Raw genomic sequence first — 20,265 nt, 5'->3', positions numbered from 1 at the left:
CTCTCTATCGTCGTCCCGGACGAGGCAACTGTTTGCACCGTCTTGGACGTTATGGAGGGGTACTGCTCGGCGAGCGGCGCCAGAATAAATAAGTCAAAGAGCGCAGTCATGTATCTGAACTGTGCTCCCTCCAGTCCACGTCCTGTACATGGGCTCCCCATAAAGAAACGCCTACGTATATTAGGTTTCCATTTCGAGCCAGATGGCCTGACTACCGAAAACTGGCGGTTAGCAAGGCAAAAGCTTACTGATAGGATTGAGGAACTCGGTGCCTTGTCTTGTCCGCTTACAGCCAGGGCCACGATAATTCAATCACTGTTGTTCAGTTTCCTCACGTACATAGGTTCGGTTATGCCAGTTAAACCCCACACCAAAGTTATCTTGGAAAAGAAAGTTTTCAAATTCTTTTGGGGTCGTGCCGCTCCTTTTGTGGCGCGCCCCGTGTTGAAGTTGCGCAGGGACGAAGGAGGATTAGGTATTCCCGACCTTAGCGTTGTGACCACGGCATTACATGTTAAATGGACACGGGTAGCTCTTGAGTCAGATATGCTCCTTACTAGAAGCTTTGCGTCTTATTTCCTGAGTACCAGGCTGAGGTTGTTCTCGCCTGGGGCATTTTCGAATTCCGTGCCTCGGGCGGGAACGCCTTCTGCCTTCTATGCAGGGGCCGCTTCTACTTTGGTCCGTCTCCAAGAGGTCGACCCCGAGATAGATTTAGATTCAATCGAACTCCGCGAGTTAGTCGATAGACTCGCTCCGGAGTTACCCGAATGCTACAGAGAACACGACCTGTCCGAATACAGTCCTAACTGGCGGTTAATTACTGCCAGTTTCCTGGACGCCAAGCGCGCTACATTCATGTATCGCCTGGCCAGAGATCGCCTGCCTCTAAGCTTCAGGCCTTTCACAAGAATTGCTCAACGAGGAGTGTGCCCTTTTTGTGGCACTAAGGAGGACCTGGTTCACGTGTTCTCTCAGTGCGCACTACCAGCTGCCCTCCATCGAAGGATAGCTAGCTTGTTTGGCCACCCAGGTGTTCCTTTCAACACCGTTCGTTTTCTTCAACCCCTGTCGCGACAAGCGGCTAAGCAATACGTGCTTCTGCTTGTTGAGTGCTCGTACCAAGTGTGGGTTGCACGGTGCTGTGCCGTCTTTGATGGCAAGCGACCCGGGCTTCTCGAAGTGCTTGCAAAAGTACGGAAGGAGGTCTGGTTCGTTCTCCACCGAGAGTGGCAGCGCCTTGGTGCAAAGAAGTTCTACGAGACGTGGCACCGTCCGGCAGTGATTTTCAGTGAGGCAGGAGGGCAGATAACCATCAACTTTTAATGATGGCTTTCTCTAAGGCTCCACGACTAGGCCTAGTGAGCCAGTCGCCCCCGAGTTTGGTCTGTATGGTCTTTCACCCGAGTTTTGCATGTGCTAAGGTGATCCTGTCACCTTGTCGGGCTTTACCCGCAAGGTCCGTGTTGGCCCCTTCTGTAGGCTCGGCTACTTTACTCGTCGAGGCGGAAGGTGGTTCCCTTCTTCGAGAAGGACTAAGCCGGCTTTCAGCCGTGCCGGTTTCCGTGGGTACGTTTGGTTTGTGTGCAGCAGCACTGGCCTCTGCACCAAATAGTAGTCCCGTAGACCCCACAGGACAGATTGTGTCTCACTGCGCCCTTGTGGTGAGGAGACGGGCCATGACCGCAAAACGCCTCGCGCTGAGCGATAGCCCATCCGCACTGTGGGGGTGTTGTCGCAGGGTCTCAGCCGCGCGACAGTGTGAGGGCACGGGCACTTTGGTTGTGGTGACTGAAGTTACCGCGACCGAAGGCAGCACCGCTGCCACTTTTTTGGGTACGTCCGCTTTGCGTGTGGTGGCGAGAGCTACCGTGCCGAAGGGTAGCCCCTATGTCAAGTCTCGCTGGGCCCTAGTGGTCAGGAGACGGGCCATGACCGCAGCGCGCCCCATGCGCCGCGATAGCCCACCCTGCCAGGGTACGTTCACTTTGCGCGTTGCGACTGAAGTTGCTCCGCCGGAGGGTAGTCCCTTTGTCGGGCCTCCCTGGCTTGTATGCCGGGAGGCAGGCCGCGTCTGTTGGGCGCCTGGCGCCGAACGGTGGCCCCCTTGCCAGGGCATGGCCGTCTGCCCGAAACAAATCTTCCCCCCACACAGCCCTGGGGGGAGGGAGAGCCGGGACAGACGTAGGATGATGATGGGTTGATGAGTTAAGTGTGACTCTGGGACAAAGCGTTTCGGCGCCGCGTCTCCTTCCTATCTGACAACGGCTCTTCTAGAAGTTTTTAGTGTGGCTCTGTATCGGCTGGCCACCTAAACTTAGCCGTTCGTCTAGCTGTGACGCGATATTAACGTCTGCAACGTAGACATCGGGACTTCGCCTCGAGTTAGCTCAACCTGCTCGAAGTCACCTGCAAGCACTAGCCTCCCGGAGCCACCAGCGTTGCAACACCGCCGACATCGCAGTCGTGCCAGAACTCTCTTCGACTTCTCGCTTCCGATCGTCGGGGACGCAACGCTGCCGGTCATCACACGTATGCCTTCACCTGTTTATATCTTCGAACTTTCACCTCCGTCGTTCTATTCTTGTTAGTTGGTGTAGTCTGTAATAGTTCTCTCTCGTAAGCTGATTTATTGTTCCTGTTATATATCTCTGTAGTTGAATCAAGTGTCAATGTATTTTGTTAGTTGTATTGAAGTGTTATATTAGATCCCGTGTGCTGCACTATCACTAGAGTAAAGTTTGTTTTGTTTTCCCACGTCTCTGATCTCTTCACTGTCTCGGCTTGCGTACGGAACGAACCAACCTGCTGTCATTCCCGTCGCCGACTTCGCGCTGGCGACGCTAGAGTGGCAGCTTGTAACAAACACAGATGCAAGTTAATTTCTTATCCTTTCTGCAACTTGCAGGCTACCATGGCCGAGGTGGCTACCTCACAGTGTCAACTCCTCCTTACGTTTCTCCACTGGCGCATGCCTTCGTTGAAGCCGGGGAGACCTTGGGATACCCAAACATCGACCTTAATGGACCCACACAGACAGGTTAGCGCAAATGTACTGCCAGTAATGAAAATTAAGACAATCACGACTAGACTATGCAATTGCATTTCCCTCTTTCCGCACATATGTCACTCTACCTCGTTTCGCTGTCAGAAAACAAAGGCCGGTACGTGTCAGCACCAAGGGCGACCGATGACGTTTGGGCCTCCTCAAGCATATGCGATCCAGCAATAAGTTCTGGTTTGAAAAATGACGATACGAAAACGATAAGCCGATGATTCTGGTTGTTGAAGTTAACGTTCATATTGAATACACATCATTTCCATTAATGACATTACTTCAATGACATTACTCAATGACATCAATGACATTACTTTACACCAATGACATTACTTCAAATAAGGTTCCATAAACTGTGAGGATGATCATTTATAATGATTTCTTCGATTAATTAATATATTGTGAGCAGGTGGGGTCGTTTCATGAACTGGCAGGAAAAATCTCAGCCACGCGCTTCCTTACACGTGGCCTCTGATATCCGCATCACCGGCGCGCAAAACATAGTTAAACCAAGGCATGCCCAGTAGAGCACACGAGCGTCGACATGCTAGTTCTGATACCAGGCACTCAAGTACAGAAGTAAAGGCACCTTCAGAATATTAGTATAAAAGCTACCATCATTTTTTTTTCTAGTCAGCGCGAAAACTTTAAAGGGACACTAAATAGCGAAACGATTTTCGCTTTCTTATGAAAAGATTTTAACGAACACAGCAAAAAAAAGGAAAGGACCGATGATAACTAACTCTCAACTAATTAGTTTTTGAAAGGAATAAAGCATACGCATACCTGGGAACCAACATAGAGCATGCACAAATCATGTGACAGGCAACCATAAAAAATGTGGCTAAAAAGAATGAGAAAACTGTACTCCTTATCTGTTAGAGCCACTGAAGGTTGACTGATACATTTGTTTGCACACCTATAGATGAGTAAGGCTTCCATGAGTTCAAGTGGTAGTTTATCTCTATGTGAGAAAAAAAATATCTGTATCCCAGAACACGGGATCAAAAAGGCATGATTGAACATGATCTGACAAGTGTGAAAATGTTTCTTTTCCTAGTGAGTTCGCGGTCTCTTTTAATCGTGTATTGATGCAGCGGCCAGTCCGTGGAAATATGGAAACGTGTACATAGGACAGACTGGCCTTTGCATCAATATTCGACTAAAAGAGCATGCTAACTCACTTGTAAAAGAAACATTTCACACTTGTCATCATCATAATCATCACCACCACCACCACCACCATCATCATCATCATCATCATCATCAGCCTGACTATTTCCACTGCAAGACAAAGGCCTGTCCCATGTTCCGCCAGTCAACTCGGTCCTGTGCTTGCTGCTGCCATTTTATACCCACAAACTTCTTAATCTCATCTGCCCACCTGACTTTCTGTCTCGCCCTAATCCACTTGGCGTCTTTGGGAATCCAGTTAGTTACCCTTAATGACCAGCAGTTATCCTGTCTACGTGATACATGCCCGGCCCATGTCTACTTCTTCTTGATTTCAGCTATGATATCCTTAACCCCCGTTTGTTCCCTAATCCACTCGGCTCTCTTCTTGTCTCTTAATGTTACACCTACCATTTTTCTTTCCATTACTCGCTGCGTCGTCCTCAATTTAGGCTGAACCCTCTTTGTAAGTTTCCAGGTTTCTGCTTCGTAGCTAAGTACCCGCAAGATGCAGCTGTTATATACCTTCCTCTTGAGGGATTGTGGCAATCTACCCGTCAGGATTTGAGAGTTCTTGCCAAATGTGCTCCATCCCTTTGTTATTCTTCTAGTTACTTCAATCTCATGGTGCGGATCCATGGTTATTACCGGTCCTAAGTAGACATAGTCGTTTACAACTTCTAGTGCACCATTCTCTACCTCGATGCGCTGTTCTCTTCCGAGGTTGTACAATACTTTCGTTTTCTGCAGAATAATTTTAAGACCTACTTTTGTACTCACCTTGTCTAACTCGGAAAGCATGCCTTTGTGGTCCTTTGTTCTGCGATACAGATATTTTTTCTCACATAGAGGTAATCTAACACGTAAACGTACGGAAACCTTCCATATCAATAGATGTGCAAATAAATGTATAAGTGGACCTTTGGTGGCTCTAACAGATAGAGAGGGCGGTTTTCTAAATTCTGTTTAGCTATATCTTTTTATGTTTGCCTGTCACACGACTTGCACATGCACTGTGATGATTCTCAGGTACTTATATGCATCGTTCCTTTCAAAAATGAATTATTTGAGAGTTAGCGCTCATCTGTCTGTTCGTTGTTCTGTTTTTTGTGCTCACTAAAAAAACTTTATAATATGAATTCATACCAACTCACCAAGCTATCTGTTTTACTGCAATACCATTTTCACTATTTAGTAAAGTACAACTTCATAGTCCGGTAAACCACACTATTACCGCTATATGACGCTAAGTAAGCGAGTAAACGTGCGAAAACGAAATGGTGGGGGCAACGCCGCCTTGAGATTCCCGCACCAAACATCGTGACGTAAGAAATTTTAGGACGTCTGCTGGCTTTTATAGAGCTTCTACTCAATAAAAATGCAGTGCATTATCATCTGTGAGTGCCACAGATTTAGCATATGAAGTTTCACATTTTTTATTGAAGCAATATCACGAAGTTATAGAATTTACATTTTGAAATATCGTACGTCACACAGAGAGACTTCGGTGCGAAATTCTAAATTGATACTTCAACCTTGATTTCTTTCGCTAACGATGAACCTATGGTGGTCCGACATATGGCATTAGAGTTCTCAGAGTGCAACTTGTCAAATAACCTCAAATAATGGTTCCTCTTTAGTGTCCCTTCAAAACTAACTAGTACAGAATACTATGACTTAATTTATGCAATCGGACGAACGAGTGTAAGGCTGTACTTTGAATGTTTAATCTATTTAATCGCATGAAGGTCTCTTTTATTCAAAGTCAGCGACCTTTGTTCCCTATTCCGGATGCATCACATTTGTACGATTTATTGTGTGCAACATCACTTGTGGATATATTTTCGTGAAGACTCAGAACCAAATATGTTTCTGAGTAAGTGCTCTCAAATGTGAAATTCAATGATACGTGTAATCTCTATTGTGTGCCCAGTCGTCTCAACGCAAATTATGTGTGCTTATACGCAAGGGTTTTGTGCGTGAGGGCTTACTTCACTTTTCAGCCGGCTTCGGCAGTCACATGTCCACCATAATAATTCCATGAAATTCTGTCTTGCAATCAATACCAGCACGAGACGCTCACTTGGGTACCAGCCCAGCTATGGAGATATTACATGTAGTATCTTAAACCTCATTTTGTCTATTGTTCATACAAGAACATGTACATATGTTGCTCTTGTGTGACGTATTCACAGCAATATATCTTACTTGTGGAACTCGGGGGCTGATCGAGAAGTTTAATCTGCTCTCAGACGCTCAGACCAGAGGACGAATTGACAAAGGAATACTAAAAGTCATCTATTCGTTGGTGTTGTTTCTGATTGATCATCCGTTTTTATTATAATACGCCTAGTACCCCGGATGAGTTGAATTTGACTCTTATGCGCAGTTGTAGCTGTCTGGCTTTTCTGAACAAGGGCACGGTAGCCCAAGAAGTTCTGCTTTTTAGAGCCAAGCATATCGATGTCACGTGGTAAGCAATGCCCTGTTGTGGGTAATTAACTCAAACCATATTACAGGCTTCAGTACAAGCGGTCTAAAACTGTCAAAATTTGCTTCTTCGTGTCTCCAGCTACCTTCGTGTTTGTAAGTGCTGTTGAATTCAGGGGACCAAGCTCAGATATAAGGACGTAGGCATCCTAGACTAAAAGGTGATACAAGACTCAATTGCAGTGAAGATCGTGGTTACTTATGTAGGACAGGAATTCTTTTAATCAAATAAACAATCTTTAATTTTTGTAACAAACAATGCAATATGTTACTGTGAAAACTATGACACAAGAGAAGAATGCTGTTTTCCCGCAGCATGACCAAGCTCTGGGTACCCTTTCAGCAGTAGCGACAATGACATCTTCCGGAACATGGATGATAATACTGAAGTTGGCATAATTAAGCCCATACAATTTGTTGACATATGTAAGCCCATACACGCATACAATGCATATTGCAACACCGAAATTTAACGTTGAGTCTAGGTCTTTTATTCGCAAGCTAATATTTAACTCTATCTGAATAAATTAGCCTTATTGGAATTGATACTCCTCTGTTAAATTGTTCAGCATAATTAGGCCACATGTATCTCCATGGTTTCTGCTAAGCTTGAATCAATCATGCACAACAAAGTTTGCTTCGATCAGTCGTGCATTGAAAGAAACCTAATTAGGCTTAGAAAGGCCTGATTAGACTGGATCTGTACTCTACCCACTAGTATTACCACGAACTAATACAATTGACATCTGATTAAAATTATTTGTGTTTATAAATTTTCACCTAATTAGTCTTGATTCGCTCGATTTATTTGGAACGAAAGGTGAGTTTTAAAGGCTCGTTTTTTTTGTTAGCCAAAACATTATTGAGAAGTAACAGACAGCTGAGCGAGAAAAAAAGTATAGGGGACGTTAGCTGCAGTAACAGAGATGTAAATGAGAAAAAATATTAAAGCAGATGAAAAGATAACTTGCCCACCAGCAGGAACCAGACCTAAAACCTTCCGATGCACGCCCAATTGAACTAGGTGCTGCAGCTATGCGCTGCTCCGTAATATGCAACAGACACTTGCACGCTGATACGGGTCCTAGGCTTTGGTACTTTGTATAGATTTAGTCCGGTACGTGACTGCACCGTGCACCCTCAAAACATGATTCCGCACCTGGTGCGCCATGATCGAGCGTACATCGTGTAGGTCATTTAACATCTGTGCCTGTCCTGTAAAATGTAACCTTGTTGCGGTGTCGTTGACAAAAAGCCGCAAACTTCTACACACAGGCTTTGCCATTCCTCAGAGCACCCTTAGACGAGGCGCCCGCTGCAGCACTGCCAAAGCCTTCCTGGAGCCAGGCAGGGGACGGCCTAACCTGCACATACTAGTCCGCGCTCAAGTAACCAAGGTAACTGATGATTAAGTAACCAAGTAACCATAACGAAAGCTCTTTTTTTTTTTTGGACAGAGACTTTATTGCTTTTATGGGATGTGGGCTAAAATCAAGACATTCGGGTTCTGTGTTTGGAACGTGGCGGAAACAGATCTCAGAGGCCACACAGGAAGAAGCACGTGGTTGGAATCTGCTCCACTAGGCGCCGCCGCGATATGAACTGCTCTCAATTTGCACATGAGCTCGATATTTTTTTAATACTTATGATCACTACTATTTAGCCTTTGTTTTCAGTGAATTTATTATTCCCAATGATGCGTATGGAGTGAAATTATTACCTTGAAGCTGAATTCATATTTTAGACTAGCTATTCTGCATGTTTTGGAAACCCCAAAGAAGTGCTTGCAACAGTGACACGAGTGCCACAAGGTGTTCGCGCTACTGATAAGTAAAACACGTTGCATGCAGTTCTTCACGCAGATCTAAAATGCTGTCCCAAGCGTTTCTACGCACTTTGACCTTGATCGCAGTTTTATTGTTACAAGTGAAGTGACTGATGTTCTCAGCTGATGAAAATGTTACGTGCTCGAGCACCCATAATTGAAATTTTTACTGCAACCAGCTCGAAGCGTCTTTACTCCCTGCATTTGGCTTAGTTCTAGGCGTTGTCTTAAAGTTCCTGTATGTACGCATGTGATGCAAGTAATCATAGTTTAGCAAATCATTGGACTCTACACTATTCCACCACCTGTAAACTTTATGGGATGTAGAATTCTTTTGGAATGTTAGGAAACAAAGCTTTCATTAGTCACATGCGTGTTGCTTTTCAATATTTGCATCAAACGTTTTTCACTTAAAATGCCTTACAGGCCCATTAAAGGACATTGAGTAAGGGGGGCATCAGTAAATACATTGCAAACCAATATTGACAAAAGGTAAAAAAAACAAGGAAACAAACAAAAAAGGAAACAAATGAAAAACAGCAAGGCGAACAAAGTTATACCGTAGAAAAACGCAACGAAGTCTGGTTGTCACGAAAACGTTCACGGTTGGAGATGGATACGATGTGATCTGGAAGGCTGTTGTTCCAATGTGCTATGGCTCGAGGTAATGGTGATAAGTTAAATGCCAGTGTGTGACCATGGACGCGCGTGAAACTACGTGCGTTGTGAATGCGTCGAGATGTGCGCAAAGGGAGATGGAGTGACAGACAGTGGAATTTATTACTGTAGATGTACTTATGAAATAAACATAAAATGGCGATTACGCGGCGTTGATCCAATGGTGTTATTGCAAGGTCTTGTTTTATTCGGGTGATGCTTGAATAATAGTCGTAGTTACTAACTATGAATCTCGCTGCCCTACTCTTGACGGCTTCCAACGTACGGACTAGGTAATCTTGATGCGGTGACAATGTGGATGATGCCTACTCCACTTTTGTACGAACATAAGTTAGATACGATAATGCACACATGTTATAAAGAGCGTTGCGTAAGTTTTTGCGCAGATAACCGAGAGACAGTGAGGCTTTTGAAGAAACCGCTGATATGTGCGTATTTCAAGATGAGTCTGATGAAAGGTGAACACCGAGATATTTATATGATTTTGTGGCTGGAACAACGGTGTTGTCAATAATATAGAGAAAATATGAGTTACCACGCTTTCCGGTGAATGAGATTAACATGCATTTAGAGGCGTTAAGGGACATCTGCCAGGCTTCGCACCACCTATATAGGTTAGAATAAGGTCATTTTGGAGAGCGGAATGATCATCAACAGATTAAATATTGCGGTAGATGACGCAATTATCTGCGAACAACCTAACTGAGAATGAAAGGTTATTGGTCAAGTCGTTAATGTATATTAAAAAGAGTAATGGACCCTGTACACTGCCCTGGGGAACACCAGACGTTACATCGCAAATGTTAGATGAAGTGCCGTTACCCACTGTATTGCTGACGGGATGACAAGAAGTTACGCATCCAGGAAAGTGTTAATAACTCGATGCAGAGAGAAGAAAATTTAAACAATAAACGACAGTGAGGGACGGTATCAAAAGCTTTGGCGAAATCTGGAAAGATGTAATCTCTTTTATCATCGCTGTTCATATTAAAGTGCAGGTCAGTGGTGAATTAAAACAACTGGGTGTCACAAGAGAAGCCTTTTATGAAGTCATGCTGATTAGAGAAAAAGAAGTCATTTGATTCAAGGGGATCATAGATATTTGACGCTATAATATGTTCAAGCAGCTTGCAAGATATGCGTGTTAGTGAAGTGGGTCAATAGTTACGGGACGAGTGCCTGTCACCGGATTTGAAAACAGGGACTACCTTGCCAATCTTCGAGTTCTTAGTCTGTAATAAATTTACAAAATTATTGTAAACAAAACAAAACAACTGACAAAATAGATTTCCAAACTCCACAAGTATTTAGTTCCACCTATTTGAATAAAATGATAACTTTTTGTAGCGTTGAATATTTTCGAAAGCAGTCATCTTCATCACTTGGTGATGTACACAAAACTCTTGCATCAGAAATTTTCCGGAAAGTGGACATTAGCTTGCATATTTCAAAATATCTAAGCCAGCAGTTCATAGCGGGGTCTCCATTCTTCGAAGAAGGTACCACTTCTACTATAGTGCTGTTCTATTCGTTCTCTGGGGAGAACTTGTGGTCATTTGGCGATCTCCAAACAAGCCAAACAAGTGGAGTAAGCGACACCGATTTTGTGCTTGCGTGTACGACGGATTGTCGTCAAATTTCTTCTTGACTAAGGTAATCGCAAGCTTGTTTAACGATATTGATTGCTCTGGACGCTGTGAAAAGCAACACCGTCAAACTTTTTTGACCACTTTCATAGACAGAGTAAAGGCCAACTCATAATTCATTGTGTGAAGGAAAGGCACGCTTAAGTAAGGACTGTTATGATCGAGTAGGTATCTTTTTTGTGTTTGTGGTGAGTATTTATGTGCGAACTTGAAATGAATTTAAATTGAACATGAACTTGAACTTGAAATGAAAAAAATCAGTTCTTTATACTCACCAATAAATGCTCGCCAGATGTCAGTGAGCAATATTTGAACGAATATCTGAACGCATTTCGTTTGGTGTGACCATAGTCGCATGCCTGTAGCGTACCATATGTTAGCTAGATAACCCCAACGTTTTGCTTTCGAATGTTATACATTCGAACATTTCCGCAGAAACAGTTGCCTCTTGGGCAGACCTCTGTAACACGCAAAATAAATCAACATTAAAAACTAAGCTAAAGACAAAGTACAGCTTGATCAGTGCTCATCTTGTACTGCGTCTTTCATCCCATACTTGATGCTGATTTATTTCGCAAATGTTACACCAACTTGCCTAGAGAGGCGCACTGAAACACGTGGCCCACGCACCGTTCTCCAGTGACCCCCTCTGCACATTACTACCTTCCTTCTACGCTTCATTTTTTCTTGTTGGCAATATATTCATAAACCTTTACCCGCAGTACACGGCTGTCTGCATGCACAAGAAAGGAACTTCTTGGGCAACGCCGACGAATGAGTTTCTGTTCTAATGCCTTGAATCATGCTGTTATATTTAGTATTCAAAAGCCTAGTGCTCCGAAATGTTGAAGTCGGCGAGAAAAAAGACCGCCCGGTATACATATGTTTCTCGAATCCCCTTGCAAAATCACTTTGAGATGTTCAGAAATTGAGCCAATACTTGAAGCATGCGAACGCTTCCTTTCAAATATTAGCTGACATGGGGTTTAACGGCATTCCCTGCTCTACCTTCTTTTCCCTAAAACCTTCTTTACTACCCCAGCCTTCGTGGCACGAAGTTAACCCTTTTGGCCCTGCCGTCCTTCAAAAAGGACAGGAAGAAAGTTTGCTCCCAAATGTGACAGAATTAAGTGCGAAATTGAAAAAGGTGTTTGAACTATCCTCACTACACCTGCGAAAGCGTAGGTAGTAAATTCTTTATCGTCTTCTTTCGAACTCTGCAAAGTTGAAAACAAAATGGCGGAATACGATAGCGATGACACTTGTCGCAACCAAATAATAAAATGCATCTTACTGCCTAACTATTATATCACAAGCTATCGGTTTTTTTTTCGTTTTGTTTTTAAGATGTTTAACTTGCTATTCATAAAGTGGCTCTTCCCTAACACAAACATATCTCCCGCGGCCGTGAGCAATCTTCATCTGCTCAATATACACCATGACTCAGTGTTTGTAAGACCTGTGAATGCATTCAGGCGACTCTATACGTGTAGCTTTTGTGAAAGCTCCCGATTTCTCGCTATTCTAGTCGAGAATTCTGCCCAAATCAAATAAATAACAAGAAAGTGGTGTCTAATGGCAAGATAGTGCGTAATGAATTTTAATGCGTTTTATGAATTATAGTGTTTGTGCGTGTTGATGGAGTTAAAAGAAGACGACGATGAAGTGCAGTTCAATCCGCTTGCTCTTGCAAACATGGGCAGAAATAATTTAGGCTCTGCAAAGCAGGATTCGGCAATCTTCTATGATGTTTGATCTTTCAAAGTGTTCAATAGTTAGGCGGTGGCCATTCAAGTGAAATGAGGAGCTGTATCACGAGCGTGAAGACTTGCTATTCGGCAGTTCAGATGTTGTAACTAATACGTGGTTGTTGTGTGTTACTTTCACTATAATAACTTGCACTAATAGGGTAAAAATAAATGCATATACATCAATTCACCATATTTCGCTTTATAACCAATAAGCACTTGTGTTCAATATATTGGACATGGAGCCATTCTTTTTTTTTATATATTGAGGGGATGCTCAGAAAAAAGAACATTTTCATACTCTTAAGGGCTTAGTAGCTCCAAATCAACAAAAATGAAGAGAATTTCTGACAGTCGAAAATTCAGGACTGAAAGGGCCCAGGGACTGTGACCCGCTAGTTGAGGTGAAACCTCCTGCTTTAGGGTCCTACGAGGTACTTTCTAAAGAATAGGTCGTAAGGTTTCTAATGCATTCAGCTAATAAAATTCAAAGGTGAAAACCGTAGCTCTTTTTTTTTTTATTTTCGTTCCTTGTCGATCACACTTTTCTCCCAGCCCACGAAAGGTTTCTGCACTGGCGTGGTTTTGCAGCGGCTACGGCATAGGAGACACATTACCGCAACAGTGCCAAAGAGCTCGTTTCGCAGAAATTTCAGCGTCGGTGCGGGCGTGGTTAGTTTTCAGCAAAAAATCATCTTGTCCGTCACCGAGAGCTTGAGAAAGGTGCAAATAAAACAAATAATAAAAAATGCTAGGTCTCAGTTAAGAGCGAATTCAGGTCGTCTTCGTGCTAGGCAGTTGCTTTATTACAAAGCGACAGCATTGCTTCCAAGTAATTTGAAAAATAAAACTGTGTGTGAATGACGATAGCTATAGCGCGAGAACAAAACGAAGGCAAAGGGACAAGAAGAAGACCCTTTGTCGTCGTTCTGCTCTCGCGCTATAACAATCATCATCTCATACCAACTAGTCAAAACCACCACGCTTTTAAGTGTGTGAATGTCATGTAATTGAAGGGGTCTCCTTAAAGCATGACACATTGCGAGGCGGAAGCTTACAATCGCACCAGGCGGCAAAAAACCTTCATTGAGCAATGAGTGAGTCAAAGGCCCGGCGATTACAAGACGCTCACTCACACGTAATCATCAGCAGCACCACAAGCGTCAACGAAGTGAAGATCTGCGCACGTTTGTGTGTTATGGACACGTAGTGAACTCTTCGCTGATTCGTAAAAGAAATAAATATGGCGTAGAGGGAATTCACCATATGTGCTGGCAACTGTGCTTGCATACTTCCTTGTCCTTGCGGCGCCGTTGAGAAGCGAAGCAGTTTTGCACTTTAGTGGGCGATGCGCTGGAAACCCTATTACAATATCGCCCCTTGCTCTTTAAGGCGAAGCTCTGGCACCTTTTAATTTTTGCAAGCTCTCTGCAGCTAAACTGCCTCCACGACTCAACCTGGAAGTTATCTGATGATGACATCAATATTGGAGGAGCTCTTCTCAAAATGGGCTAAATGCAGAACCATAACTAACCCAAATAAGGCTTTACTGGCCCATACATATCCTGCAATTTCTTCTAAAACATTATATGTAAATTATTGTTAATAATTAGTAAGTTATTATTACTGATTAAGAGGAAACATTACAGTATGTTTGTGAGAATTAAGCTTTATTTGAGCTAGTTTTGGTTGTGAATTTAGGCCATTTTGAGAAAACAACTCTCATTTGACGTCCCACCGTCATCATAACATCTTTTTTTATCACTCGCGCTGATGTAAATGGTCATATTTCGCGTTTTCTTAGGAATCAAGCCTATAGCTAAATTGAATTAATGAACAAATCAGTTGTACTGAAACGCACTGAGTATGTTCAGCAAAGTTCGAACGGTTCGATGGTTGTCTTAATTTCAGGTCTTGTTCGACGAAAACCGAAGAGCCCGTTCGGTGCTGTTCCGGTACAGGAGACTACAGCGTGCCGTCAGAGCCAGGCAAGAGATCATACTTTCTGCAGGGTCCATCGGCAGCGCACAGCTTCTAATGCTCTCTGGTGTCGGCCCACGCCTTCATCTGGAATCACTTGGTGTGAGTAGGCTTCCGTTTGATGCCCTGAACTGGTCGCTTTTTAATCTCTAATGTAATGTAATGTAATTTTTAATCTGACATGTAACTCATGACACGTATGTCATGATTTACATGTCATGTTCTTGCAGATCTCGTGGTTGTTTAGTTCACATGACATATTGAGTAACTGGTATGGTATGACATGACTGCATAGTGAACACAATCGGCCGGCCGTCACGTGGAAATCATTGCATGAATGTCATGTAATATATGACTCAACGCCATACGCTTACGGGGCTCTCGCGTTCGTTTCGCTAGTTTTTCATACACTAAAATTGGTATTACATGACGTGGATAAATGACAATAGTAGAAGACTGGTGCAAACACGATAATCATGACATGCGTGTAAGGTAAGAACATGACTTTATGTTACGCTCATGGTGCGCTCGCGTTCGCTTCGCGAATTTTCCACATACCGAATTTGGTATTACGTGACGTGAATGGATGACGAAGGTAAATGATACGTTTAAAGATGATAATCATGATATGCACGTCATCTAAAACATGACTACATGCTACGCTCACAGCGTGCTCGCGGCCGTTTCACTAGCTTCCCGTATACCAAATTTAGTATTATGTGACGTGAATAGACGACGAAAGTAAGTGACATGTCGAAACATGCTAATCATGACATGCGTGTGATATAAAACAAGACTACATGCTACGCTCAAAGTGCGCTAGTGGCCGTTTCGCTAGCTTCACATATACCAAGATTGGTATTAGGTGACGTGAACGGCTGTCGAAGGTATATGACTGGTGCAAACATGATAATTATAAAATCCGTGTCATGTGAAAACACGACTGCATGTTACGCTCACGATGTGCTCGCCTCCGTTCCCCTCGCTTGACATATACCAAATTTGGTCTAACGTACCTCGAACGGACGACGAAAGGAACGACGCGTCCTAACATGATAATCACGACCCATGTGTTAGGTGAACATGCTATGCTCATAGTGCGCTCGTGGCCGTTTTGCTAGTTTCTCATGTTCCAAACTTGGTATTACGTGACGTGAATGGATGACGAAATTATATGCCTGGTGCAAACATAACGATGGCATTCGTGTCATGTAAGAACATGACTGTACAGCACGTTCATGATGCGCTCGCAGCCGTTTCACTGGATTCACATACTTCAAATTTGGTATTACATGCCGTGAATTCACGACAAAGGTAAATCAAGATAATCAAGATAATCAATATATGCGTGTCATATGAAACATGACCAAATTCTACGTTCATAGCACTTGCTGCAGTTTCGCTAGCTTGACATATACCAAATTTCGTATTACGTGACGTGAATGGACGGCGAACAGAAGCTTCAGACGCAAAAATAATAATCATGACATCGATGTCATGTACAGCATATTTTACATGCCTACCACAGCTGGGGCTGGTATTTCAAACGTTATTTTTGTCGTCGACGATTATAAACAACATACTTGTATCTTATCCAGACACTTGAGTGTACACAACATTTCTACTTCTGTTTACTGCGTACTACATTCAAGCGCCTCGTAACGGGGTGGTGAGGTGATTTTAAAGTGGCATATCAACCTGCGTCATTCTTGCTTCGAATATCATCAATTCTCACTGTGTGTGGGACCTGCCCAGTTTTATTGACCTGTGGTCACCTGGGTGGCTGTTGAACAGCATTCAATTTATTGTATTCGTTGAGATACCATATGAAATTCACTATGAGAATGTCTGCTTACTTGTTAATAACTTTTGTTACATGGCCAAAATTGAGCGAACCACTAATGAATACCATGGGGAACGCCAGGCAGACGATTGCCAGTCAACAGGCTCTAACTTTTTCTAACACCCCCCAAACAAACTCGCGCATCTTTCCTATATACGCCTGAACAGCCTCCTCTCACGCGCAGTGTCGTCAACTTTGCGATAGGCGACGTGTCACAGCACGCAGCTCGTCGATTGGTCTAAACTAAGTCTCGACAAGCAGTCGTGATGTCAACGTCACTGATCACCGAGTTGACGTCACTGCTCGTGGAAGAAGGTTGGTCAAGCGCAGGAAAGATACGCGAGCTTGTTTGGGGGGTGTTAGAAAAAGTTAGAGCCTGTTGACGGGCCTTTTAAAGAAACTCTGAACGAAACGGTTGCCTCTAAGAAATCATCTTAAGTAAAATATTAGGTGCTGAAGTTGTTGACACAACAAGGCTTAAACTGGCGAAAATGATTATGTTACTGCATTATTGACATATTGCAGCGTCTAGTGGCCACGCCGTGAACTATACTAGTAAAGTAGAACACTTCAGAAAGGAGTGTGACAAACGTGCTAGCTACATAACTGCACACCCATTGGCTCCGCCAGACATGCTCCCGTAACGCTGCGTAGAACCATAACAAATTGCACTGGCAGCAAATGGTGCAATGCTTTAGCGTGGAGCACCTCTCAGTGCCTTTGAGGAAGGGAGAGAGTGGGATGCGACGATGTCAAGGGGAAGTAGAGAAAGGCAAGTCGCTGGTACGCTTGACCTCTTGGCCATCGACGCTACCTCCGCGTAGGCTAGAGTGCAAAGGCCGCGCCCTGAACACCCTTCCACAATACAGTCATTTCTTCAACAATATGTGAACTAAACACGGTTTACCGCGACACTCTCGCCTTCCAAGGGGCATGTTGACGCTTCCGCTGTGCATTCAATCACAGGTTTACTCGGTATCTCTGTAAAAAATGAGATTTAATGTTCTCTATCTGCTTGTCTTTACTTTCAGAATCCCTTGGAACCTTTCGCAAGTGTTTTAGCATGATCTGAGCGAGGCCGAGGACGCATATCTGCCCTTCGTAGTAAATTATGACAGACTACGAACATTCACACCAGCTTGTGCTGCGGCTGGTTGGAGCATGTTAGCGAATAAGCAACGTTGCGCAAGTTACAAGAAGACGGGAGACCAAAACAACACGTACAAAGCGCATCAAACGAAGGATTTGATAAACACGAAAGGCAACAAGTGGAGTAGTTCACCGTAGGAAAACAGCGCATGACCGGTTTGCCCGGTTTGTGCCAGTGTTCGCGCCTGTTAATGTTAACGCGCTGACTGCCCACATTAATGACTTTTCTTTTGTGTATCAACGGCAGAGCTGTTTAAGCTTTTTTTTTTATTTGACGGATAGTGCGAACTGAAACAAACATCATCATATAGCAGCACGCACTGGCCTCGTCCACTTCTTCATCTACTGCTTATCGTCTGCTTCGACCCCACAGCACGTTCACTAACTTGTCTGGTGTGGGATGCAATAAGCGTCATGGGCGGCTGTGTTAGCCGAATAAATATCACGTATTATCAAGGTACAACTACTACTGTCACTAAAATTACGTAACAAGGAAGACGAAGTCCCGGAACGTAATCTATGCAGCCTTTAGTCATCAGCCTACAATCATTTAGGATCACGTAACACGTACTCACGTCACTAAAAATAACTTAACAACGCGTTGAACCTCGTTACGTATAGTTTATTCACGTAATATCATGTAACATCTAGCCAGCTGACTAAATAAGACGTAGAATCACGCGACTACAATCAATGTAACAACATGTAACCTCTATTCATATGCTTTAAGTTGCACAAAGTTCAACCATCTCACAAAAAACAAGCAACATCACTTAACAGCAGGAGTCGTGACTAAAATATCTTGACAGCAAGTCACATGACACATTCGCGCTTTATATAAACCACGTGATTAGCCACGATACAAAATTATAATACAGCTGCTCATGTCGATGACATGACGTAGCAGTACCTAACATTAGTCAGCTGAGTAAAATAAGGCACAGTCACGTAACCACCCATCACGTCACTAAATATCGCGCAATGTCACGTAACGAACATTCACGAGACTATTATCTGGTAACTTCAAGCAACAACTAGATACGCGACTGAAATGACGTCGTATCACGCAACTGGTGACGTGAGTAACATCAAGCAATATCGTGCAACACTCACGGGACCCAAATCATCACGTGACTTAACAAGTAATCACCTGATTTGTTTCTGAGAAAACCACGCAAGAGCTAGTCACGTGATACGTACTCGCGAAAACCACTTCACGGGCGCAGTGTGAGGAAGTGACCCCCCCCCCCCCCAAAAAAAAAGAGAATAATAGCCAAGCCTAGCCATAATTACTAAGAAGAACTTTGAATCTCTAGAAAAACCTTAGAGTTGCAATGAAAAACGGAAGCACTTAGTTCGAACAATAGCTCTGTTGTTGGTTACAGCCTCGTACTATTGGTGCAAACTTCGCACATGTTTTTTTTTCCTATAAATTATTGATATTGTGATGTAACAGTAAAGGCAACCTTTATTAGGCCCACTGCTTGATGTTTTTGCATGTGATGTTATTGTGTCCCGCCTTCTTGTAATATTTACAGAGCTGCTCATTCTAATACAGCTACCAGCCCGTATGATCTCTTAGTTCATTCAGATAACAGCCCTCAGTCACTACACTTTTGTTCCGTTCTCTTTTCCCTTTCCCAGATTCCGGTAATAAGTGACATTCCCGTTGGGGAAAACCTGCAAGATCACATAGGCGGCGCTGGCATCAGCTTCATGATCAATGACTCTGTGTCTGTTGTCAGAAAAAGATTCAACCCGAAGACGGCCTTCGATTACTTCATTAAAGGACAAGGTAAAAAAAAATGTGTTTTAATGGGAACAAACATCCCCTCATTCCCAGTGTTGGCGATAACGCGTTACAAGTATAACGCCGTAGCTTGTAACACAATACTATTTCCAGTAACCCAATTCATACTCGTTACTATTTCGTAACTGTAATGGGTAGCGTAGTTACATTAACATTTTTTTCGGTAACGTAAAGTGTCAAGCTAATCGTTACTTTTCATTCCTATCATTCCCGGAGTCTTACACACAGCTTCTTCGTCACGTAGGTGCCGAATTCCCCGAGCTATTCTTAGGTCACAACTACCTTTTTAGGTAACGTAAGATGATAACGCGTACCTTTGCAAACACGATAGTCTTTCTCGGGATACTTCAACGCGAATATTTTCGCCTGTATTCTTGTCTGTTTGTTGGTGTTTGTCTCCGGATTTCACAGGGATTCAGCATCCCTGTGAAATTTTAAGCTCATGCGCAAAGCCCACCCGTCTAAATCTGGTGTCTGCGTTTTCCCCTCACCCCCATATACTGCTGAATGTTGTGAAACAAAAAGCGTACATTACGCATATTTCAGGCGCGACATCAATAGGTAACTGTTAGCCAGTAAGTACTTTTTTAGGATATGCACAGAAATGTAATCCCAAAGACCGAACTGTTTATTGCACTGCGCTGATAATATGACCCTGTGAAAAAACAAATGGATGCTCGTTACGCTTCACTGAAAAAATTCAAATGCTTTATTTAAAACGACATGATCTGGTGCTTCCACCTCTGCCACCTTCCAGTGGCTCTGTGTTATAAAGAAACTTCCGTGTTTTCACGCTAATGCCAGATGGCGCCATATTTCACTAAGTGCGTGTGGACAGAAAAATGTCGTCTTTCGAAGTCCTTTA

General features: G+C 43.5%; 1 protein-coding gene across 5 annotated transcripts in view; it reads left to right on the top strand.

Annotated features, from left to right (window-relative positions):
• Positions 1 to 20,265, top strand: part of LOC119165495 (glucose dehydrogenase [FAD, quinone]) — a 169,132-nt gene that overhangs the window by 105,279 nt on the left and 43,588 nt on the right. For all 5 annotated transcript variants that reach the window (XM_075872545.1, XM_075872543.1, XM_075872544.1 and 2 more), the window contains 4 exons: positions 2,909 to 3,040; positions 7,997 to 8,118; positions 14,530 to 14,700; positions 19,235 to 19,385. In XM_075872545.1, coding sequence (XP_075728660.1) covers positions 2,909 to 3,040; positions 7,997 to 8,118; positions 14,530 to 14,700; positions 19,235 to 19,385 — 576 coding nt within the window. The remainder of the gene's footprint in view (positions 1 to 2,908; positions 3,041 to 7,996; positions 8,119 to 14,529; positions 14,701 to 19,234; positions 19,386 to 20,265) is intronic.

Source organism: Rhipicephalus microplus, chromosome 8, assembly GCF_043290135.1.
Source record: "Rhipicephalus microplus isolate Deutch F79 chromosome 8, USDA_Rmic, whole genome shotgun sequence".
In the NCBI taxonomy this organism is placed as follows: Eukaryota; Metazoa; Arthropoda; class Arachnida; order Ixodida; family Ixodidae; genus Rhipicephalus; species Rhipicephalus microplus.
Note: the sequence above shows the minus strand (reverse complement) of the source record. Positions and strands in the feature narration are given on the sequence as shown.